The sequence below is a fragment of the Athene noctua genome, chromosome 1 (genome assembly GCF_965140245.1).
Source record: "Athene noctua chromosome 1, bAthNoc1.hap1.1, whole genome shotgun sequence".
NCBI lineage: Eukaryota > Metazoa > Chordata > Aves > Strigiformes > Strigidae > Athene > Athene noctua.
In genome coordinates, this window is record NC_134037.1 from 138,298,841 (window position 1) to 138,318,966 (window position 20,126).

The window sequence follows — 20,126 nt, forward strand, 5'->3', positions numbered from 1 at the left end:
TTGGTTTCCATTCTCAGTTGCATCAAACATTCAGCATTTTGGCTTCAAGGTCCTCTAAGATTTACTGCCTGTATGCATAATTTTTCATGTGCTAGTAAAATGCCACCTTCTATTCTGCAGAAGCAGAGGTGATATCTTTTGTCTTCACCCTTTCAGTATTTTCAAATTAATATTGTTTGTAAAGATTTTCAGCAGTGCTGTGGTGTTGAGAGAGATACTTCTCCATAAGTATCTGTAAAACTACCCTTCAAACTTCTTTAATAGAGTGCCTAGAGAGAAATGAGGAATGATGGATAATCTTGGATTCTATCACTACGAACAATATTCTCTCATCATTTTCTCACATGTTCCTCTTTATCTTCTGTCTGCATCCACTTGTCCTTTTTTTTCCCCTCATGGTTAGGCTGGGGAGCTTTTGAGCTCCCCTTCTCCTCTCTGTTGGCCCTGTGTGTGTTGCTCTGTGACTTCTTTGTGCTCCAGAGTACAGATATCCTGGATACAGAGTACTGGATATCCTTTTTCATATGGTACATAGCAAAGCTGGGAGATCAATGGCTGCTGATTATCACTATGGCCAAACTTCTGGGGAGTCTAGAAATTTGTGTTGCATAGTAAGAATGCCTAGAGTTGTGTTATTTCTAAGTAGAAAAAACTCAGTTCTCTAAGAGAACAGATAGATAAACCTTGTTCTTCAAGGGATAGGTTGATCAACAGATGGGAAGAAGTGCACTTTTTGAGAAGGACATCTGTCAGCTTCCTACTGCACAGTGTTTTGCAATGTTGTCTGAAACAAAGATTAGTGAGAACTTCAACTGAAATACATCACAGGAGGGCCCAGCTCTGAGTCCCACTTTTTCCTCTTTTGGAATTCAAAAAGGACTTTGCTCAGAGTCAAGCCTGATTGTGATTCTCTAGAATTTTGGGACAGGACCTTAACGCTTGGCTATTAGGAATCAGATAATTTTATTATACTGTGAAGCAATATTACATTTTAAAATGTCAAAAATAGACATGAAATGAAATTGCAACTCAGTGCTACTTTAAGCATCTGGTACTGGTTACTTCTAGAAATATGTTCCTAGTTTAGGTGGATCATTGATCTGATCTGTCATGGTAGTTTGTGTATTCCTGTCAAAAAACTGTTGTTATTCAAGAGGAATTATTTTTAATTACTGAAGGTGTATTAAAATATTGACACACAGATTGAGATGAGGAAGCTAGTTCTTGACTTATTAGGCAAGACAGCAGACTGTCTTCAAACCATGCTTTTAACAGTGGAATGGTTAAATTGGGAAACAGGCCAAGAACAAAGGGAAGAGAATGTAACATCCCTACTCTTAGGGCTGATAGTTCGTAGTGTGCTGGGACTGGCAGGTCCCGGTAACACAGCTGTTACATCTCATTAATTGAAGAGCTGGTAGGTTAAAAGTGACTTTCATGAACTGTTTTATTTTATTCCAGTCCATAATTCTGCAAACAGTTGTAACATTTTTTTCAGTCTTTCGACTTCCTGGCTACGTTCTGCTTCTTAATGAAGTAGGATTTTCAAATACTCTGTGTTGTAAAGCAACACATTGTAGAGGATCAGTGTAATTGATAAGGTCTTGCTGTCTTATCATTTTATCTGATTAAAATATGTTGGAAGATTAGCTGTCCTGTATTAGATGCGTAGTAACATAACACTGCCTGGGAGATATAAAGCGTGTGCATGCTCTCTCTCTCCCTCCTGCGCTCTCTCTCTCTCTCATTAGGATTAGTACTAAATTCCACCGGTTGTATTTAGTTAGTAATGCTTGTGATATTTTTGTGCTTTGTGACTGAAAATTCATCATAACCGGTGCCTAATCTGCAGCTTCGATTTGCATTCTTCCTGTAATCACATTTTAAACATGCACTGGCCTGTTTGAAGGGTCCTTAAAAAGTTGTTTTTTCACTACCAATCTAGATTTTAAAGTTGAAAACAAATTGTTGAAAGCTGCTGAAATGGCACTCTTATCTAATTCGTCTGTTCCCCAGCCTTATCTGCCCACATAGGAGAGGACGCATCCCAGTTCAGTCATGCAACTGGCTGACAGCCTGAAACAGATCCCAAGCCAAGCCTTGAGCTTCCACTTTTTTGTTGCTTGGGCATTGCCTCTGTACTTTTTGCTTCTATTTTGGTTCAGGCAGAATTTGAAAGGCAGGCATCCCCAGGAGAAGTGATACGTGTATTGCCTAAACTGGGACGAGGGAGGCCGAGGCAATGGATTTCTAGGTCTGTGCTGCCACTGGCAACTCGCTTAGCCTCCTGGGCCTCAATTCCCACATCTGGGAAGTGGAACTAACATTCTGCTTTGCAAATACAAATGAAATCTCAGGCCTCTTCCTCAAGGCACTTTGAATTTTTTTGGCAAGACATCTATCTGTATACCTTGGTGACAATAATTCCTTTGGTTAGGCCTTTTGGGTGTTGCAGTCGTGAGCAATCTGTCTGGAGCAACAGGGTGCTCTGTTGCTCTGATGAGTGAGAGTGAACTCAGGAACGCAATCTACAGGAAAATCTTGATAGGTTTATCACAGTTAATTATTAAACGAACTTAATATTACAGACCTTTATGCAAAGTACATTCCTACTTTGATTTCTATCATTAAAACAGCCTGTCTCCTCTCTACAGAGAAGAGAAGTCTTAATGACTTCAGTAGGGAAACAGCCTAGAAAGCTGAATATTTGAGTCCTGCTTTGTTTCTCTAAAATATGGATTTTGCTTACAGCTCATAAAACTGCCAAGGACAGAAGTTCTGTAAAAAGCAGATCTCCATAGTACCCCAGAACATGATACCTGATGAGTATTTTAATTAGATTCTTTCCAGTTGTGAAGGCCTATGTGAGTAGCCCATTCTTGGCTGATAAAGTGTAAAATTGGAGATCTGCCATGCAAAGCAGCTTTCTCACACTGAAGTACTATGTCCTTGCGAGTGGCAATTGCCATTTGTCTGTCACTGCCCTTTCTTCCCTTTTTTTTTTTTGGTTTCTTGTGAAGCAATGGCTGTTGTCTGGAGTATTTGACTGAAAATTGAGAACAAGGAAATGTTTATACTCTATCACAGATTATTTATTCATTTATTTATTTCCTGAATGATCCCCAGTCAGTCACTTAATCTCCTTATAAACTGGCCATTTATTTCTGAAGTCAAGACTGTAGGCTAGCAGCCTCACTGGAACCTGTGTGTAGAAGTGTCTGAGCTTCTCAGCTTTTCCAGCAGTGTGGATAAAAAGGAACTAGAGGTCTGGTTTCTCTTTTCGACATGGTCTTGCATTTCCTGGGCAAACCTGTCCAAGTCCCTTCATTTTACTGCTGCAATTATTTTTTTTCACCTTGAAAAAAAAGGAAAATATATTTTCCTGTTTTCACAGGAGTGTTACAAGGAAGTTTTATCAGTGCTAGTGAACCATGGTGTAACACTATAGTGGGATGGCAGGAACTGCTCCTGCCTCCTCTTGTGTCTACATTCCATAAACTCAAGGAGCTGCATGAACTGAGTGTATATCAAAATCTCAGGTTTTCCCTTTAGTAGTTTGAAGATTTTTTGGAAGAAGTGAGCACTAGTTTATATGTGAAGGTTTTTCTACATAAACCTTAATGTGAAAATACAGTGAGGGATACTTCAGAGACAGGTTTTTTCATTTTCATTTGTAAATACAATTTTTGAAAGCCCTCCAACTATCCATCTCGTACTCAGAGCTTCCACTGGCCTTTTAATGTGGTAGGAAGATCACCAATCCTGTGTCACAGGTATTAGCAGACTGTGCACAATTTAGCTCTTGAGCATGCTAGAACCCAATACCAGATGTGTTTTATTCTCATCTACTAAATTTATGCAGTGCTAAAAAATCTTGCTATGTAAAGACTAGGTAATAAAAGGATTTAATGACCAGGAGTCAAATCCTGCTGTTTTCATTTGTTACATGCTATTCTTCTATGGTTAATTCTGCTCTGAATAAGCATCCAGAAATGTGTAGTTTCTCACAAATTGTACTAGAGGACATGCATTTATGTTCTATAAAAACAGTGGTTCTATGAAATTCACTCACACAGAGTCCCGTGCTTGGCTGACATAATATTTCAAATGCCCTCATCTTACAAGCGCCAGCAAATCTAAAATACACATTCAGTGGAAAAAAGTTTAGTGTTTTGTTTTACAGTGTCATTCAGTCTTTGGAATGCATTCTGGAGAGAATACAGCAAGCAATGTGATCAGCAGTAACATATTTGTGAGATATAACCTTAAAAGCAGTAGGTTATTTTGCACTAACGTGTTTTTCCCATAGAATACAGGAACTTTTATGCTGATTTGTTGAGAATATTTATTATCATCCTGCATTGTTTCTAGCTTAAAGTAGAGCTCCCACTCTGGTGAACACTGGAGAAAAAAAAAAAACAAAAAAACCCCCAACCAAACAAAACCAAACAAAAAGAAACCAAAAACCCCAGAAAAATAGGTAGCCTCTGCCCTGAATTGATTACTGTTTAAGCATCAGTATTGCTAGTGGAACTTAATTAAAAATATAACTCTTGATCTCAAAGGACCTGTGTGTTTTGCAGTTGATCTGAGAAAAGCAAAGGCTTCACTAATTACCTTTTTTTGGTAGACATTCTTTTCATCAACTGCATGGAATTTAGTCGTTTGAAATAATCAACATGTCACTTTAGATAGAACTTAAGAGTATGGGAACTCAGCTCTCCTTCCCCTCACAGCATTACACAAACACTGTTTTTCTGATTTGAAAATAAGTGGTGTATTGACAAAATTACCTTCCAGTTGTAAATTTTGCTCTCTAAAATTGAATACTGTCTTTTGTGTGTTTCTTCAGGGCTAGCTGGAAAGATTATAAAAGCCATCATCAGTGAAGGATTTCAGATCTCAGCTTTGCAGATGGTAGGTTTCCTTTGGTGTGTGTTTTTCTGATAAACAGAAGTTGGAGAAACGCTGTGTGCACTTCACAGCAATGCACAGGTGTTTTCCTGCAATCCAAAACCCTTGTGTGGACTGTGCAGCAGTGTTTTGGAATCAGCAGTGTCCTTGTGATATTTGTGTTTTATTATTTGATTGATCAGCTGATCTGTTTCTCGTTGCTGGGTGACCTTGCACCAAGAGACTTGACTGTGAGACTGAGACTGTGACTCAGTTTCCCTGTAGTTAGAAGGGGGATAATGATATCTGGCTTTTCTGGAGCAATTTGAGATATCTTTACAAAATGTACTAGCTAAGATTAGAGACATAGTTGTTAATATCCTTCCTCGTTTTTTAAAATATATGCTTAGTATGAGTCTAGGGGAAGGTTTTTAAAGATACTTAAAGGAATTTGACACCCTTATCACCCTTAGCCGTTAAAGGAAGTTGGCACAGAGATTGTTCCCAGGACTAGTCCTGTAAGTCCTGACCTTTGATTTTTGTGAAAGTCTCGAGGTCTGAAATCCCTCTATGACTCAAATCCCCCACCATAAATGATGAACAGCCCCTTTCTTTTACTGTGCAACAAGCAGATCCTCTTGCATGTCTTAGTGGCATCAGCCAACACTACATTATCTCCATATATTTAAGGTGTAAGAAGATACTGTGTGCTATGCCTGTGGCATCATTGGCTATGCATTTATAATGCAGCTGTAAAGCCATTCCTTTTACCTAGTAAAACTTAAAAGAGTATTCTGAATGTTTGCTGGTTAAGAAGGGGTGGTGGTTATTTTTTTTATTGTTGTTTGAGGCAGATTGATTAACACTTTTGTTTTCTTAGTTCAACATGGAGCGTGCAAATGTGGAAGAATTTTATGAGATTTACAAAGGTGTTGTTGCTGAATACATGGTAAGCATACGTTTGAGAAGAATCTGTTTAAAAATAAAATAGGATTAAATGAGGAAGCAGTCACAATTTTCCCTTTTTTGAGATTGTGATGGGATTTCTTTTAGGAACCTGGTATTGACCAGTTCTAGCTTGTTCTCAGATAAACTAACTCCTCTTGAAAATTGTGCTGTGTATGTTGTAAGAAAGAAGAATCTTTTGTGAAAATTGTTCACCCAAGGAATTCATAAAATACAACGGGGTGGAAAAAAGCCCCAAACCCTCAGATAAGCTACTTCAGTGCAGTAGAGCTATGAGAATGTGTCACATCTGTATCTTTTGCAATAGTGGCTTGGACCAGAATATATATTTATTATCTTGTTTACAGTGGGGCTGCTGTATTTGAATGCTTTCCTATGACAATTTGAGCTATTCTTAAGTTTATCAATCTGACTTTTGTGGATCTTCAGAAAATTTTAAGAAGTTTAAGCTATGCTGTAATCCCAGTGGACTTCTAAGAGTCTGTATTATGCTTTGTACCATCACATGACACTTCCTGGCTGCAGATGGAAGAATGGGAATAGAAGACAAGCTTACATTTCTGTATCACCTACTGTCAGAGGCTTTTGGTTCATTTTACAAATAGTAATGAGTTTAGCTTCACTGTCATGCTATGTGCTATGCAAATTATCCTTAATTTTTAAATGGGTACATTATTAAAAGTTTTCTAGACAGTTACCGATATTACTCCTGACAGTTACCCGTTTTACTCCCATAATGACATTGTTATTTTATTTTTTCTCCCCCTTTATGATTGTTTAGTCTAATTTACTTGAACAGGGTTTGTAAATTTGTCTTTAAATAGGTTAGTTAAACAGGTACTGTTAGTCCACTCTCAGATTGAGGAATACTCTTAAAGTCTACTCTGATAACACCATTTTTGACAAGAATGAAAGGAAGATTGGACAGGCAAACTTGTAGGTATGTGGCAGAATTCAAATATGGTAAAATCTGACCACTAGTTCAGGGCCTGAAGAGTCCCACGGGTACTGCAGAAGTCTCTGCTTTGACTCAAATGGGAAATTTTCTCTGTCTTCTGCAGCTCTTCTGTACAGTCTCTGACCCTGTAATAAGTTGCAAATTTTAGTTATATAATGTAATTTGAGAGTTACTCAGAAGGGAAAGTGACATTTAACCAGGGTAAGTCAATAAAGAAGATACGTTTTAGATGGGATTTGAAGAAGAGTGAGAATCTAGGGCTCTGTCCTGTGAGCCATATGTGCTGAATACACTCAGCTGAAATGAAATGAAAATAATATTTCCATGCACTAAGGATGCCTGTGAAACAGGAAAACGTGGGAAAGCTAATCATGATGGTAAAGGGATCCAGAGAAGGCACATATGGGAAGAGCAGTAGATATTGTCCACATAGGAAGAAGTATGTTACAAAGTAGGATACTGAAGAAATAATATGACCTCTTATATCTGTGACTCACAACTGTCTGTTTTGATCTGAATTTTATTTATCATTCCAAAATAACTCAGCACAGAAGATACTTGGCATCCAGGAATCCTTTTCAAAAATTGTACTCTCATTTCTTCTGGTTATCCCTTGTCAGTCAGATAAAGGCTTAACATTGTATATAAAACAATTCTCTGTGAAAAGAGAAAGCTGAACAATTGCCCAAAATTTTAGCTTTGTTGGTATCTCCTGCATGGGATTTTGCATACTATTGATTACTTTTTGTGCTATTTTGCTTTGTAGCCAGAATAGAAAATGGAGAAAAAAAGGAGGGAAATTATTTTGAGTCAGCTCAGAATCCATTTCATTAATCAAAAATGCTTGAGCTTGATCCAGCTCCAGCTCCAGGAATGGTTTTGGCTGACCACAAACCCTGTTATTTGATGAATAAACTATTTGCTAAAGAAAATTTGATTTAGCTGTAATGAGGAATCTTACCAGAGAAACAGTGTCTGCTATTTAAATTCAACTCTGGACTTAATGAGCTGTGTGAGGTAGACCAAGCTTGTCTCATGTAGTACCACTGGCCTCTGTGCTGTAGCTGATGACAGCTGGTCTTCAGTCCTCAGCTCTGTGTTGTAATGAAGGAGTCAGGAGTGACTTTGGTCACATCGTTTGCTGTTGCTGGTGGGATGTCAGTGCTGATACAGAAAGAATAGAAAAGGGAGAAACAAGAAAAAACACAGATTAATTTAGTCAGTTCAACTAAAGTTAAAAGCCTGTTTTTTCTCCACTTTCCTGTTAATAGTTATTTAGATGACAGAATTCAGTGAAATTATAAAGAGTAGTGACTTCATGGCAATTCAGTTTCTTAACAGAATGAAATATATTGCCCTTTGACATGTTCTTAACAGAGGATCTGTTGGTGATAAGACAGTTTTTGGAATTAAAAGATTTATGGATGTTGTAGAGCATGAAACTAGTCTGCACTTTTTTCATGCCCTCTCAGGAATACTACTACCTACATTTCCTAGGATCAAGTTGATGATAGAGGCACTTGTCTAAAACTGTCCCATTGGCTTCAGAGTGGGGAGATTAAGCACATGCTCTCAGCATCAAATCTGTTATGAAGATTGCAACTCTTTGGAACAATGCTGCTTGACTTAGAGTCTGTGTGTCTAGTTTCCATCACAATTCATAAAAGATGGAGAACAACTTAATCCTTCTTTTCCTACTGCTTTTTTGCCCACTCTGGATGCTCTTTGCCGTGGCTCATCCCTGACCTGCCCGTGGCTGGTGGGTGTGATTGCAGTACCTTGCTTGTCCTTCCCTGACCTCCCTTATTTCTTGTGTTTTCTCCTTTCCTCTGTCCTTGTTGCTTTTGATTCTTGTCATTGTCCTGGTTTGTTTAAAACTTGTCTGCCCAGACTTCTAGACAAGTATGCAATTATAAGAGCATGATTTAAATAAGGAAGTCAGACCAGAACATCAAAATAGATCTTTCTGCTTGTGAAACCTGTACCTCTAATTAACAAACTCCAAATTGGCACTAATGCCCAGACTAATTTAAGCTTATGAGAACTAAGACCCATCTTCATCACCCACTCAGAACTTATGATGTCTCTTTACTCTCCAGGAGGCTCCAGGAAAACAGACGATTTCGATGTAACTGGGATTCTGGTAACAGTACACCTCCAGAATGTTGCCAGATCCAGGACCCTTTCCCTAGCAGGTTGTGCCACAGACACAGGTTCTGTTGGCTTCTCTGTTTCAGCTTCTGTGGTAAAACATGAGGAAAAGACAGTGAGAACCAGAAGCCCAAGAGACATTTTAATGATTTAAAGCCATCAAACGGGTGTATATTTGGAAACAAATACAGGCTATGTACCATGCTCCCTGTAGGCAACACTGCAAAGTACATTGCTGCCTGTGGAACTGGCTGAACATAGTGAGATTTTTCAGGCTTACACCCTGCAAAGTGTGTTCTATTGATCCAGTCTAGTTCGACAAGTTGTGGGATACTGCTGTGAAATCCAGGTCCAGATCAATAAGGATGTACTCACAAAAGAATTTAAAGTATTGTGGATGCTGTTGCATACGACTCAGTATCCTGTTGAAGCTGAATATCCAATTTACCTCAATCTCCACCTTCTAAACCAAGCAGCAAAATGGAAAACATTTCTTTTGTTGTGAACACTAATGATATCTTTGTTTCATGTCTTTGCTTTGCTAAATGCACTGATATTTTTTAATTGTTCCTGCCCTGTAAGTTTGGGTCTAATTTTGGGGAGGAATACAACCCTTGCTAAAGTCCAAAGCAGCTCAGATTTGTTTCTGTCTTTTTTCTTTTCCAGGAGATGGTTACAGAGTTGTGTTCAGGCCCTTGCATAGCCATGGAAATTATACAACCCGAGCCTCCAAAAGTGTTCAGAGACTTCTGTGGTCCTTCTGACCCTGTAAGTACTTGCTTGAGTGGTAAGGAATGCTTAAAAAGTTGATGTGCTGTCTATGTTAATTAAAATACCGAAGTGTGGTATGACTGCCATGTACCTGCTACACTCATTGGGAACATGTAAGCATTACCTTATTGTGGAGGTCAAATGCTAGTCTTAGTGGGCCAATTTGCAAATCCTCTAGCCATGTTTCTGATCTTACCTAAACCAGATGATAAAATACTGTGATGATATTTATGTGAAAGGAAAACTATCTGAGCAAAAATCTCTGTTAAAGATTCATAAATATTCTAACACAAGGCTTTGGAGTCCTGGAACGAATAGTTACTGCTTGTGCATGCCAGCGTATATCAAATGTTAGTCCACTGCAGCCTGTGGCATTCTGCTAGAATGAAACTGGAAAAGCAGAATTGGTTCTTTCGTTTTTCAGAAGGAAGTGAACAAAAAAGGGTATGAAAGTTCTCATACTTGTTTGCTATGCTAATGCTTCTAGCTTTCATTTTTCATTTCTTGACGTGACTAATTGGATAGGTGTGATACTGTGTGCGGTGTGAAGACAAGCAGAAGTGCTGTCTCAAATTTTGCGGGTTTTTTACCACACAGGAGCCATGAGGTGAAACATCAAGATGGAGGCAATGAGGTCAGGTTTTTTGATTGTGATTTGATGTCTTAGTTGCAGACTGAGTGGGTTTGCCAGTTTCCATGGGAAAAAAAAATCATGCAGATTAATATTTGAAGGGGAGAACAAATTGTTCAGGATATATTTTGCTTCAGATCCAGTTTCCATTACAGAAAGCACAAGTTAAAGGCATTATCCAAACCTCTTTTCCCCTTCTGTCTGGTAACATTCAAGGGTTTCTCTGCTGGGATAGCATCTTGTAAGCAGAGCATAGCCTGTTTATCTGTCTTAGTTTTAACAGCAGGATGATATATCAGTAGTAATGTACACAATATGGTGGTTCCAGTTTTGTTTCAAATTCTGTTTCATGTTTCTGGTCTTTAAAACTTTCAAAGATGCAGTTGTTTTATTTGAGCATATTATATCCTTTTCGTGTGTTGCTTGTTTAATGCCTGATACATTAAAATAAAAATATGCTTGCAAACATTACAGCTGCTTTACATTTTTAAAGACAAGCATACCTACACAAGGGGAATTTCTCTGCTTTCCCTTACTACATCACATGAAAAGCTCTGTCCTAGCCATACAACATGTGTGTGGCTGAAGGAATTATTGATGAGCTAAGGAACTGAAGGATGTATAAACTGATGGCTTCTCTGGGTAGCACAAGGAAACAGCCAAGGAAGGAACGAAAATAGTTTCTCCCATATCACTTGCTAGTGACCTACCTATGTTGTTTGTGTTTCCCATTTTAATGGTTAACTGTGTGACTTGTGAAGTGAAAATGAGTACCTGCAAGCTTTGGACAGTGACTTCATAGCAGTTACACTAATGGTATGTTTGGAAGACAGGCAGCTGTGCTATATATTTCTGTCTACTGTATTCTAGAAGAATTGCAAATTAATTGATTCTTCAGGCACATAAAGCATCTCTACAGTAACTACAGGTGCTCTCAAGTGTGATCTTTGCCTGAGCTTTATCTGTCTCTTCAGATAGCATTTGTAGCTTGTGTCCTTGAGGAAGAAAAGACTATGCTATCTCAGTGGTCTTTTGTCATTCCCAACCGGAATTTCTCTTTTTTCAGAGAAACTCACAACTGAACTTTGTGGTTACAATATCTGTCTCAGATAGGGGTGGCAGAACCCATAACAGCAATTTCATTAACTAGCAAGGTTATATACAGACCATGAACCTGATACTCCAGTGGTTAAAGTAGACCTAAGTGTTGTGCAAATAGTGCATTATCACTGAGAGATCTGTCTCTCTCTGTAACTTGTTTGTTTATATAGGGTAGATCCTGATGTGTACAGCCTGTTTATAAACAGAGGTGAAGAGTTAAGTTCACTCCGAAATGTACCTGATTGGGTCACTTGGGCTCCTGTTAGATAAGACCCTATTTGGCAAGTAGTGCCATTGAAATCACTGTGATTACTCTCAAAGCAAGGTGCTATGTTTGAAGTGAGTAAAGGTGTTGGAATTTGACTTATATAATGAATCTCTCTGAATCACATGTGCTGTTAATTATATCTAAGATACATAGCAAATGTAATAATTACTTTGTGGCAAGTCAGGTGTCTAAACTGGGTATGACTGTTAACAGCCCTTTCAGGCTGCCCTTGGTTTGGCAGGGAGACAGTTGGGGTAAACATCAATAGAATGGAGTTAAATCCAGTTGGCAGCTGGTCACAGGTGGTGTCCCCCAGGGCTTGGTTTTGGGGCCACTCCTGTTTAATATCTTTATTGATGATCTACATGAGGGGATCAAGTGCACCCTCAGTCAGTTTGCAGTTGGGTGGGAGTGTTGATCTGCTCGAGGGTAGGGAGGCTCTGCAGAGAGACCTGGACAGGCTGGAGCCATGGGCTGAGGCCAACTGGGGGAGTTTCACTAAGGGCAAATGCCGGGGGCTGCCCTTGGGCCACAACAACCCCCAGCAGTGCTACAGGCTTGGGGAGGAGTGGCTGGAGAGCTGCCAGTCAGAGAGGGACCCGGGGGGGATTGATAATGAGCCAGCAGTGTGCTCAGGAGGCCAAGAAGGCCAATGGCATCCTGGCTTGTGTCAGCAATAGCATGGCCAGCAGGGACAGGGAAGGGATCTGACCCCTGTGCTCGGCACTGGTGAGGCCGCACCTCAATGAGTGGGTTCAGTTTTGGGCCCCTCACCCCAAAAAGGCCATTGAATGACTCGATCGTGTCCAGAGAAGGGCAACGGAGCTGGTGCAGGGTCTGGAGCACAGGTCTGATGGGGAGCGGCTGAGGGAACTGAGAGGGTTTAGTCTGGAGAAGAGGAGGCTGAGGGGAGACCTTCTGGCCCTCTCCAACTCCCTGAAAGGAGGGTGCAGAGAGGGGGGATGAGTCTCTTGAGCCAAGGAACCAGCGCCAGGACAAGAGGGAATGGCCTCAAGCTGCACCAGGCCAGGATCAGACTGGCTCTTAGGAAGCATTTCTTTGCAGAAGGGGTTGTTGGGCGTTGGAATGGGCTGCCCAGGGAGGTGGTGGAGTCCCCATCCCTGGAGGGGTTGGAGAGTAGAGTCGACATAGCACGTGGGGATATGATGGAGCTGGGAAGTGTCCATGTGAGGTTAATGGTTGGACTATATGTTCTTCAAGTTCTTTTCCAACCTAGATGATTCTCCGATTCTGTGAAAAGGCATTCAAAAAGAGGTGATACAGATTTTCCCAAATGAAAGCAAGATGTCACTTGGAAATAGGTCTGGTTTGTTCAAGTGCCTAATGTTTAGGGCTGAAGAAGGATTTAGAGTTGTTCCATGTTGAGGATAATACTTTAATAAGCTAGCAAATTATACCAAGCGTACAATGCTAAAAATTAAATGGAACTTTGTCCTATTTTCTGTAGCTAATATTTTGTCGGCACTGCAGGTCAGTAAAGCTCCCCATCAGAAATATATTTCATGATAAACCAGCTTATAAATACTTTATTAAACCCTCTCATGGGGTAGTAGGGAAGACTATTAACCAAAAACCTGTCGTGAGCCTCTGCAGTAGTGTACAAAGAGCCTATTAAATCTGGAAAGCAGGCAGTGGGATAAAGATACTTGTCTGTAAGGAGCTGTGCTGGACATGCTGACCCTCAAAATTACCATGATTGAAGGGCGCAGTGTCACAGACTGCAGGTTTGTGGAACATCTGTCCCTGGTGGATAGTATATGCACTGGGAGAAAGGCTTTTCTGCAGATCTTGCTGCTGTTTGTGTTCTTGTTGTACACTGGCACTTTTCTAGTGAGTGGCCAGCTGGGTCACCGCACTCTTGGTGAACTGTCAGCATCTTTAATTACACTTGATTTAAGCTAATAAAGTGCAGCTGGATTTTTTTGTGTCATTGGTAGCCTCACCTGTGGCCTTTCTGTAATCTTTCAGATCACTTGTGATGTTTGTTTTTCTTGTCTTCTGACTGCAGCCTCTGGCTTAGCTGTGACTTGCTTTTGGTATCGCTCTGTGCTTTGTTCTCTCTGTCCTGGAATGGCTCTGTGGCTAAAGTGTAGGGCTTAGAAGTGAAAGGCTCTCTCCACATCTACTATAATAAACAGGTATTTTTTATACTTTATAAAGTCTGCTTTACTTGTTGTTGCAGCACCCTTATAAAAGGCCGGCAGCTGTTCTTGAAAATACTGTTTCTTTAAAAATGTTAATAAGGGCTGATTAAAAAAGATCTCTGGATTCCACATAAGACTGTAGCTTTTCAAGAAGGGGAAGCACCCACAGTCTCTGCTATGCACCCAAAGGTGGTTTGAGATCCTGTGAGCAGCTGAGCATTTCTATTTTGATGTTTAAATTTCAAATAGGAATGGGATTTCTGAAATTATTTTGAATTCTGCCGACTTTTCCTTGGTGTATCTGAATCATTTAAACCCTTTTCAAAATATACTATAAAATCTTGTTAGGCGGGTTGTTAAATTATGTTTTTCATGCTGGGTGCTGTTTTGCTCTGGTTCTACTGGTGCAGGTCTGACATTGAGAGAAAAAAATATTACACCTATGGCAAAGAGGTAACTGCTCTAGGAAGAGGAGTTAAAATGTTAATTAAATCAGATTAATGCAGAACACAAGCATGTTGAACTTCCAATACATACTATCACTTAAAAGTAAGAGTTGCTAACTGCAACCAAAGTTCAACAGGAAAGAAGCTATGGTTCTTCTTCACTGTAAAGAAATGAAAGTGCTTGGAGGGGTAGAGGTAAATGCAGCACAGTGTGTGCTGTCAAGAAAGTGGTTTTGTTTAAGTGCAGTAAGAGAAACCAAACTATTCTGCATTGATTTGACATTGTTTCATGTGAATCAGGAAGCAAAGGCTATGAAGGAAAACCTCTCACAGGGGAATGGTGGCCAGGGAATCCTGTCATTGCTTGAGCTTGCTGGCATCAGTGTTTCATTTGGTTGGTGTTCGTGTAATTTTGGCCTCTGGGGCACTTGGAGGCCTTTTGATATTACTTAGGTCTGAAGCTGCAGTTTTCACATTTTATTCATGCAGCTTCTATGTTGAAATAGTTGCTGGTAACATTTTGTCATGGAATTGTTGAGGTGATTACGCAGTATTCATAAGACACTTGGAAAATGCTGTAGAAATTAGATATAGTGCTTTAATTTTTTTTATTTTTACCTTTTTTTTAAACTTTATTCATACACAAATGAAAAGGATGGTTATAATGTGATTCCAGGAGTCTAGTAACCTAAGTTTTAGTAGTCCTAAGAGCTTTTAGTTAGGATTGGCAGTATGCTAAAAGTGACTCAAGTACCTTCTGCTGTGAGATATTATTAAAGTGATGGGACATGCTGCAATATTTCTGCATCCAGTGGGCTGAAAAGGGATTTTCGCACACTTGCTTTAGATCCTAACCTGCGTTCATTTTTACATTAAGATTTGCAGTTTTAAGGGTAACGGTGTATTAACAGTCTTTTGTACTTTTGCTTCAATGCCAAAGAGCTAAAAGGGAGATTAGATGGTTTAAAGCAAAGCAGTGAACTGAAAGAGCTGGAGTCTGCTTTAGCTCCATTCCTGACCTCACTGTGTGACCTTGGACAACAAGTTCAATATATTTCTACCTCAGTTATCACATCGGTTAAATAGGGATAACAGTATGAGCCAAAGAGCACTGTTGCAGTGGGATTTTTGTTTGTATAGGCCTCCTGTGAATCTCTAGCACTAAAAAATATCTATGTGAGGCCAAAAATTTTCATGTGCTTTCCTAGAACTACATTAGCAGCATGACATATTCATATTACGTCACATAAAAATAGTTCAGTGGAAGGTACAAAGAAATACAAAACACTATTTCTGAGCTCCCATGTATTTGTTTTCTGGTAATTTCTTCACAGCTGTTTCAGTGTCAATTCTCCTTATAGCCTAGTGAGCCTTGGTCAGAGTGTTGACAGTGAAGTACAGAACGTGTTTCAAGAGAAGTAAGATTTATTAATGTAATTCTTTGATGATCTTCTGATTTTCATAACATTGATTATCTGCTCAGATAGCCTGAGTCATGTAATAATAACAAAATTTTCATTCAGTGCCAGACCATTATCAGCTAGAGTAGCAAACAGACCGATCGATACCGGTTACAATATCCTGCTGTCTAAGCCTGCAATAGGAAAGACATGATTTAATTGCTTAGATGTTATTTAAGGTCAGTCATCTGACTCTGTCCTTTCAGTTTTTAATTTCCACATCAGCCTCTGCTGGTCTAGTGAAAATGTGTTCTAGGCAGTGCTAAGGCCTCTTAGTTGGGGGACGTGGTAATTTTTGACTGAGTAAGTGTATCTGTGGAGGGAGATTCTTCCCTCTAGTGCAGCCCCCTTGTGCTGAGCTGATAACTGCTTGATCATAAAGCCCAAAGTCTCAGTGGGTTTAGGGGGTGTATTCTGTGTCACCCCTCTCTGTGTGGGCAGGGGGCTTATTAAGAATGACCCACAGCTGTAATGAGACTGTAACCATGAGCTGCCACCACCGCTTTAGACTCTGAATATGTTGGTGTATGGTTTGAAGTTTACCTCCAAAAGTGTTACAGCTTGTTGTCAGAGACAAGCCTGTGCCTCAGTGGATGCTAAACACTACAATCTCTGGCTGTGAGTTGCTTTCCCCAGGTTTAAAATGGATGGAGTCTGCCCTGTCTGCACCAGAAACAAGACTGATACATAGATGTCGTATTTGTTCTTCCTGTCACAGCTGTGTATAGCCCTGGAGCATCTGAGAGCCAAGAATCCAATAATTAGTTTTCACAGGCATGAATTCAGTGTTCATAGTAAGTTCTCCTGGTATCTTTCTCTTGCTTCTGAATGGGTATTGCAGAGCTCTACCAGTCCCTGACACCCTCACCCTGCCGCCCTGTTTGCTTTAACTGTGTGTATGTGCTGCGTAGTGGCACATTTGCAAGAGCTGGTTACAGTTTTGAGGAGACTTGCTTAGAGCTCTGTTCCTTGCGTACTGTCTTCTCCAAGCCACCCTTTGTACACGAGGGGAAGCCTTTTGGTAGGAAGAGGGACTTCAGCCTTACTGAAATACATCTTTGCGGGGAGATCAGGACAAAAATCAGAGCAGTAGTAGTGGTGGAGGAGCCTTTTGCTTGCAAGTGGATTGCTTTATATGTGGCTTGTTATTGCCTGAAGGTTGCTGTCATATGATGGCTGTTCAGTGTCATGTGGAACTGGAGTTTGTAGGCTCACTTTGATTCTTGATGGGTGGGTGCATATGTGTTGAAAATTACTGTTATTAGTGATGACTGGCAGTCTCCATCAGGAGACTACATACTGACAGAGCCCTCGAGACTGAACTCTGCTTTAAATCCAATGTGATTGAGGCATGTTGGCAAAGTTACAGTTTGAAAAAAACTTTTATCTGCCACTCCTTGTCTGAGGCTCCAGAGTTACCAGGCTTGAACGTGTCAGCAGTGCCTAAATAAATCCTGGATGGGAGGTCATTGAACTTTTGATTCAGTAGTCACAAATTACGGTCATTTGGTAAAGTAGATAATAAAAGATATTGCATTGCCTGATATCAGGCCCACTACCATTACAGAGGCATGATGCTGGCAGAATCTCCTGCTTTCATCCTCTGGAGAGAAGGTTCTGGGGACTTCTGGAAGAGGACTGAAACCGGGGTACATTTGTGTCTTGTTTCCAGTTGCTGCAATGCTTTTTTTTTTTTTAATCTCAGTTGGCTACCAAAGCCCCTCTAGCCGATGCAGGGTTTTATTGTGGTTTCCTCTGCTACCTGTCACTATGATATTTTAGTATCCCCTCATGACAAGGAACCTTCTTAACTGCAATTTCTGGACATTTTCAGGAAGTTACCAACATTTTATCAAAAATCCTGTATGCCTTCCTGGAAAGTAGCATCAGCTTCAGAAGCCTCAGGATTCCCATCCGTGTTTCTGTCTTTTCCTTACGTTGGGCTGTCTCTGGCTTTGAACTGGTTCTTCCTGGGCTCCTCATGCCTGGTTCCAGGCTGGAATAGCTTACCCTATTTTATAGCAAGAGAAGAGAAGCTGAACATGAGCCCAGAGACTGAAGGAAAGCAGGGATGTGCTACAGGGTATTAACAGCACTGGTTACTGATCTTCCTTGACTTGCTGTGCTGCCATAGAGACCTCCTACCCGCTCCCCAGAATGGGTAATCTGCCAGGGTATACTTGGAGCTGGGTTTTTAGGCCTTTCCCTGCAAAGCGTCATAAGGCTAAGCCACACTTAGACCATTTACTTTCTAAGAAAACTCAATTTCTTGGTCAAAGACTTTGTAGTGTTCAGCTCTGCAGATACACAAAGATATTTAGCCTACCCTGAGATCACAAAGGCTAATTGTACCTATAGGTAGGTGTGAAAGAAGCCCAAAAGACTGGTTTAGGGATCATAAAGGCTCCCTTTGCACTCAGACTGAATGCATCCCAAAGTAGTAGGTGGGTGTTATTATAGAAGTGGTATTTTAAGAGTCTGTGATGAACACAAGATTATTATAAATGCTGTGAGTTACATAAATTTGTCTATTCAGCCTTGATGAGGTGGGGTTCTTCAGATTGCACGGGGTTTGGATTATAACTGTCCATCTCTCTGTCTTGTTTTGCAAAATGCATGCTTACATATCCTGTTTGTATTGCATCTTCCTGTTCAGGTTCTCTCCAAGCTTTGAATATACACCAGGTTTTAGAGAGTGGTGTTACAGACTTAGTATGTCATATAGGTGGATCATATTTTATTTAAAAAGATGACCACACAAAGTTTTTAAAGTGCTTGCTTGCCTAGTTTCTTTTAGTATTTGCTGGGTGGGTTTGTTTTTTAAATAATGCTAGCTAATACCATATTTTTACTGTATCTCTGCTTAAATGTCTTAGATGGATTAAGGAGAAAAGTGTTGTTTCTCACTACTGTAGAAAAAGAGGTAGGCTTCTAACATATGGGGTGATGGTGTGATACGAGTCTGGTATAGACACAGTGTAATTATACACAGGTAGGCAGATCAAAGGTAATCCACAGGGTTCTCTCTAGGGCTTGTTTCTCCTGGCTGTACTGTTTCAAAATGCGATTTACCTTGCCTATGGGAGGGTTTTAACACTTTTTAAAAACCAAAGTATTCTTCCCCCTTGTGAAAATACAGTCTCTGTCAGCAACACACAGAACTGGTCATCAGAATTCCTAGGTTGTAGTTTCCTCCTGAGGTCACAGGAGTTCTACCTTCCTTGGTGATTCCTTTCTACTTTTTTTTTTTCTTGTTTCTTCCCCTCTCCTTTCTCCTTTGGATTGTTCTATTATGTTTCTTCTGTAGCTGCTGAGGTTTCTGAGGATAGATTCATTAATGTATTCAGTCCATAAAGGCACAAGGTAAGAAGAGCCTTTTTGAGAACAAGATGATTCTGAGTTAATTTCAGTCTATGTGGTTGTGTTCTTTGCTTTCCTTGTGTTCTGTTTGGTTACAGCAGACAACAAATCACTCTTTTACAGTGGACAGTGATGGTTTTTAATATATAAAAGCTAATCCCCAAAAAGAAACATTCAAGCAAAAACTCTATAACCTCAGTCCTTCCTTGGAAAAAGGGAGCAGTGTTTCCAGAAGATATGGGAAGTGCTTCAGTCACTGTGTCTGGAAAAGAAAATGATACTGTTACTGCACTAAACAACTCTTTCCTCATTCTCCATTTTCTTGGCATCCTGGTCACAGTGACCTTGTGTGTTTGCAGAATTTTTGATTCGAATAGATTAAGAGCATTTGCTTACATGCTTGACTCAGCTTTTTGTTGACTATAGATAGCCTTGTCCTTCACTTGAATCCTTCCTGAGTTATTGTTGGAACATAGTAGTATTGTAGTGCTGTAATGTATACTTAAAGTTATGAAGTAATACTAATGATATCTCCAGTAAAAAAATATTAAGAAAATAATAAACCACAGTGGAACTTAATAGAACAGGCTGCAAAGGCTTTTTCTAGAGCACTATAGAAGGCAGTTAGCAACAGTCTGCACACAAAGGTGATTGCTGAAAATGTGCAATAGAGAAAGTTATAAATGTGTAGAAAAAGGGCAGTAGGGCTTTTAATCTTCCATATAATCATGATGATCTTGTGATCTTGAGTATCCTGAAGTTGACTGCAGCTGTCCCAAAAAGTTTTATGTTTTTCAGTCAGCAACTTATAAGTAGTCAATTCCTGAGTGTGCATGATTTTTTTTCTTATCCCATAGCACTGATTATTCAGGCTCTGCTTGGTTAATAGATTGGTGGAAGAGCTAATAATAACCAAACAGAAAAGGAGCTGCAGATCACAGTGTATCTTATGTAGC

General features: G+C 39.9%; 1 protein-coding gene across 2 annotated transcripts in view; it reads left to right on the forward strand.

The window, feature by feature from the left end:
* The window catches only part of NME7 (NME/NM23 family member 7), a 94,761-nt gene that overhangs the window by 49,777 nt on the left and 24,858 nt on the right, over positions 1 to 20,126 (forward strand). For both annotated transcript variants that reach the window (XM_074897759.1, XM_074897768.1), the window contains 3 exons: positions 4,853 to 4,917; positions 5,774 to 5,842; positions 9,635 to 9,736. In XM_074897759.1, coding sequence (XP_074753860.1) covers positions 4,853 to 4,917; positions 5,774 to 5,842; positions 9,635 to 9,736 — 236 coding nt within the window. The remainder of the gene's footprint in view (positions 1 to 4,852; positions 4,918 to 5,773; positions 5,843 to 9,634; positions 9,737 to 20,126) is intronic.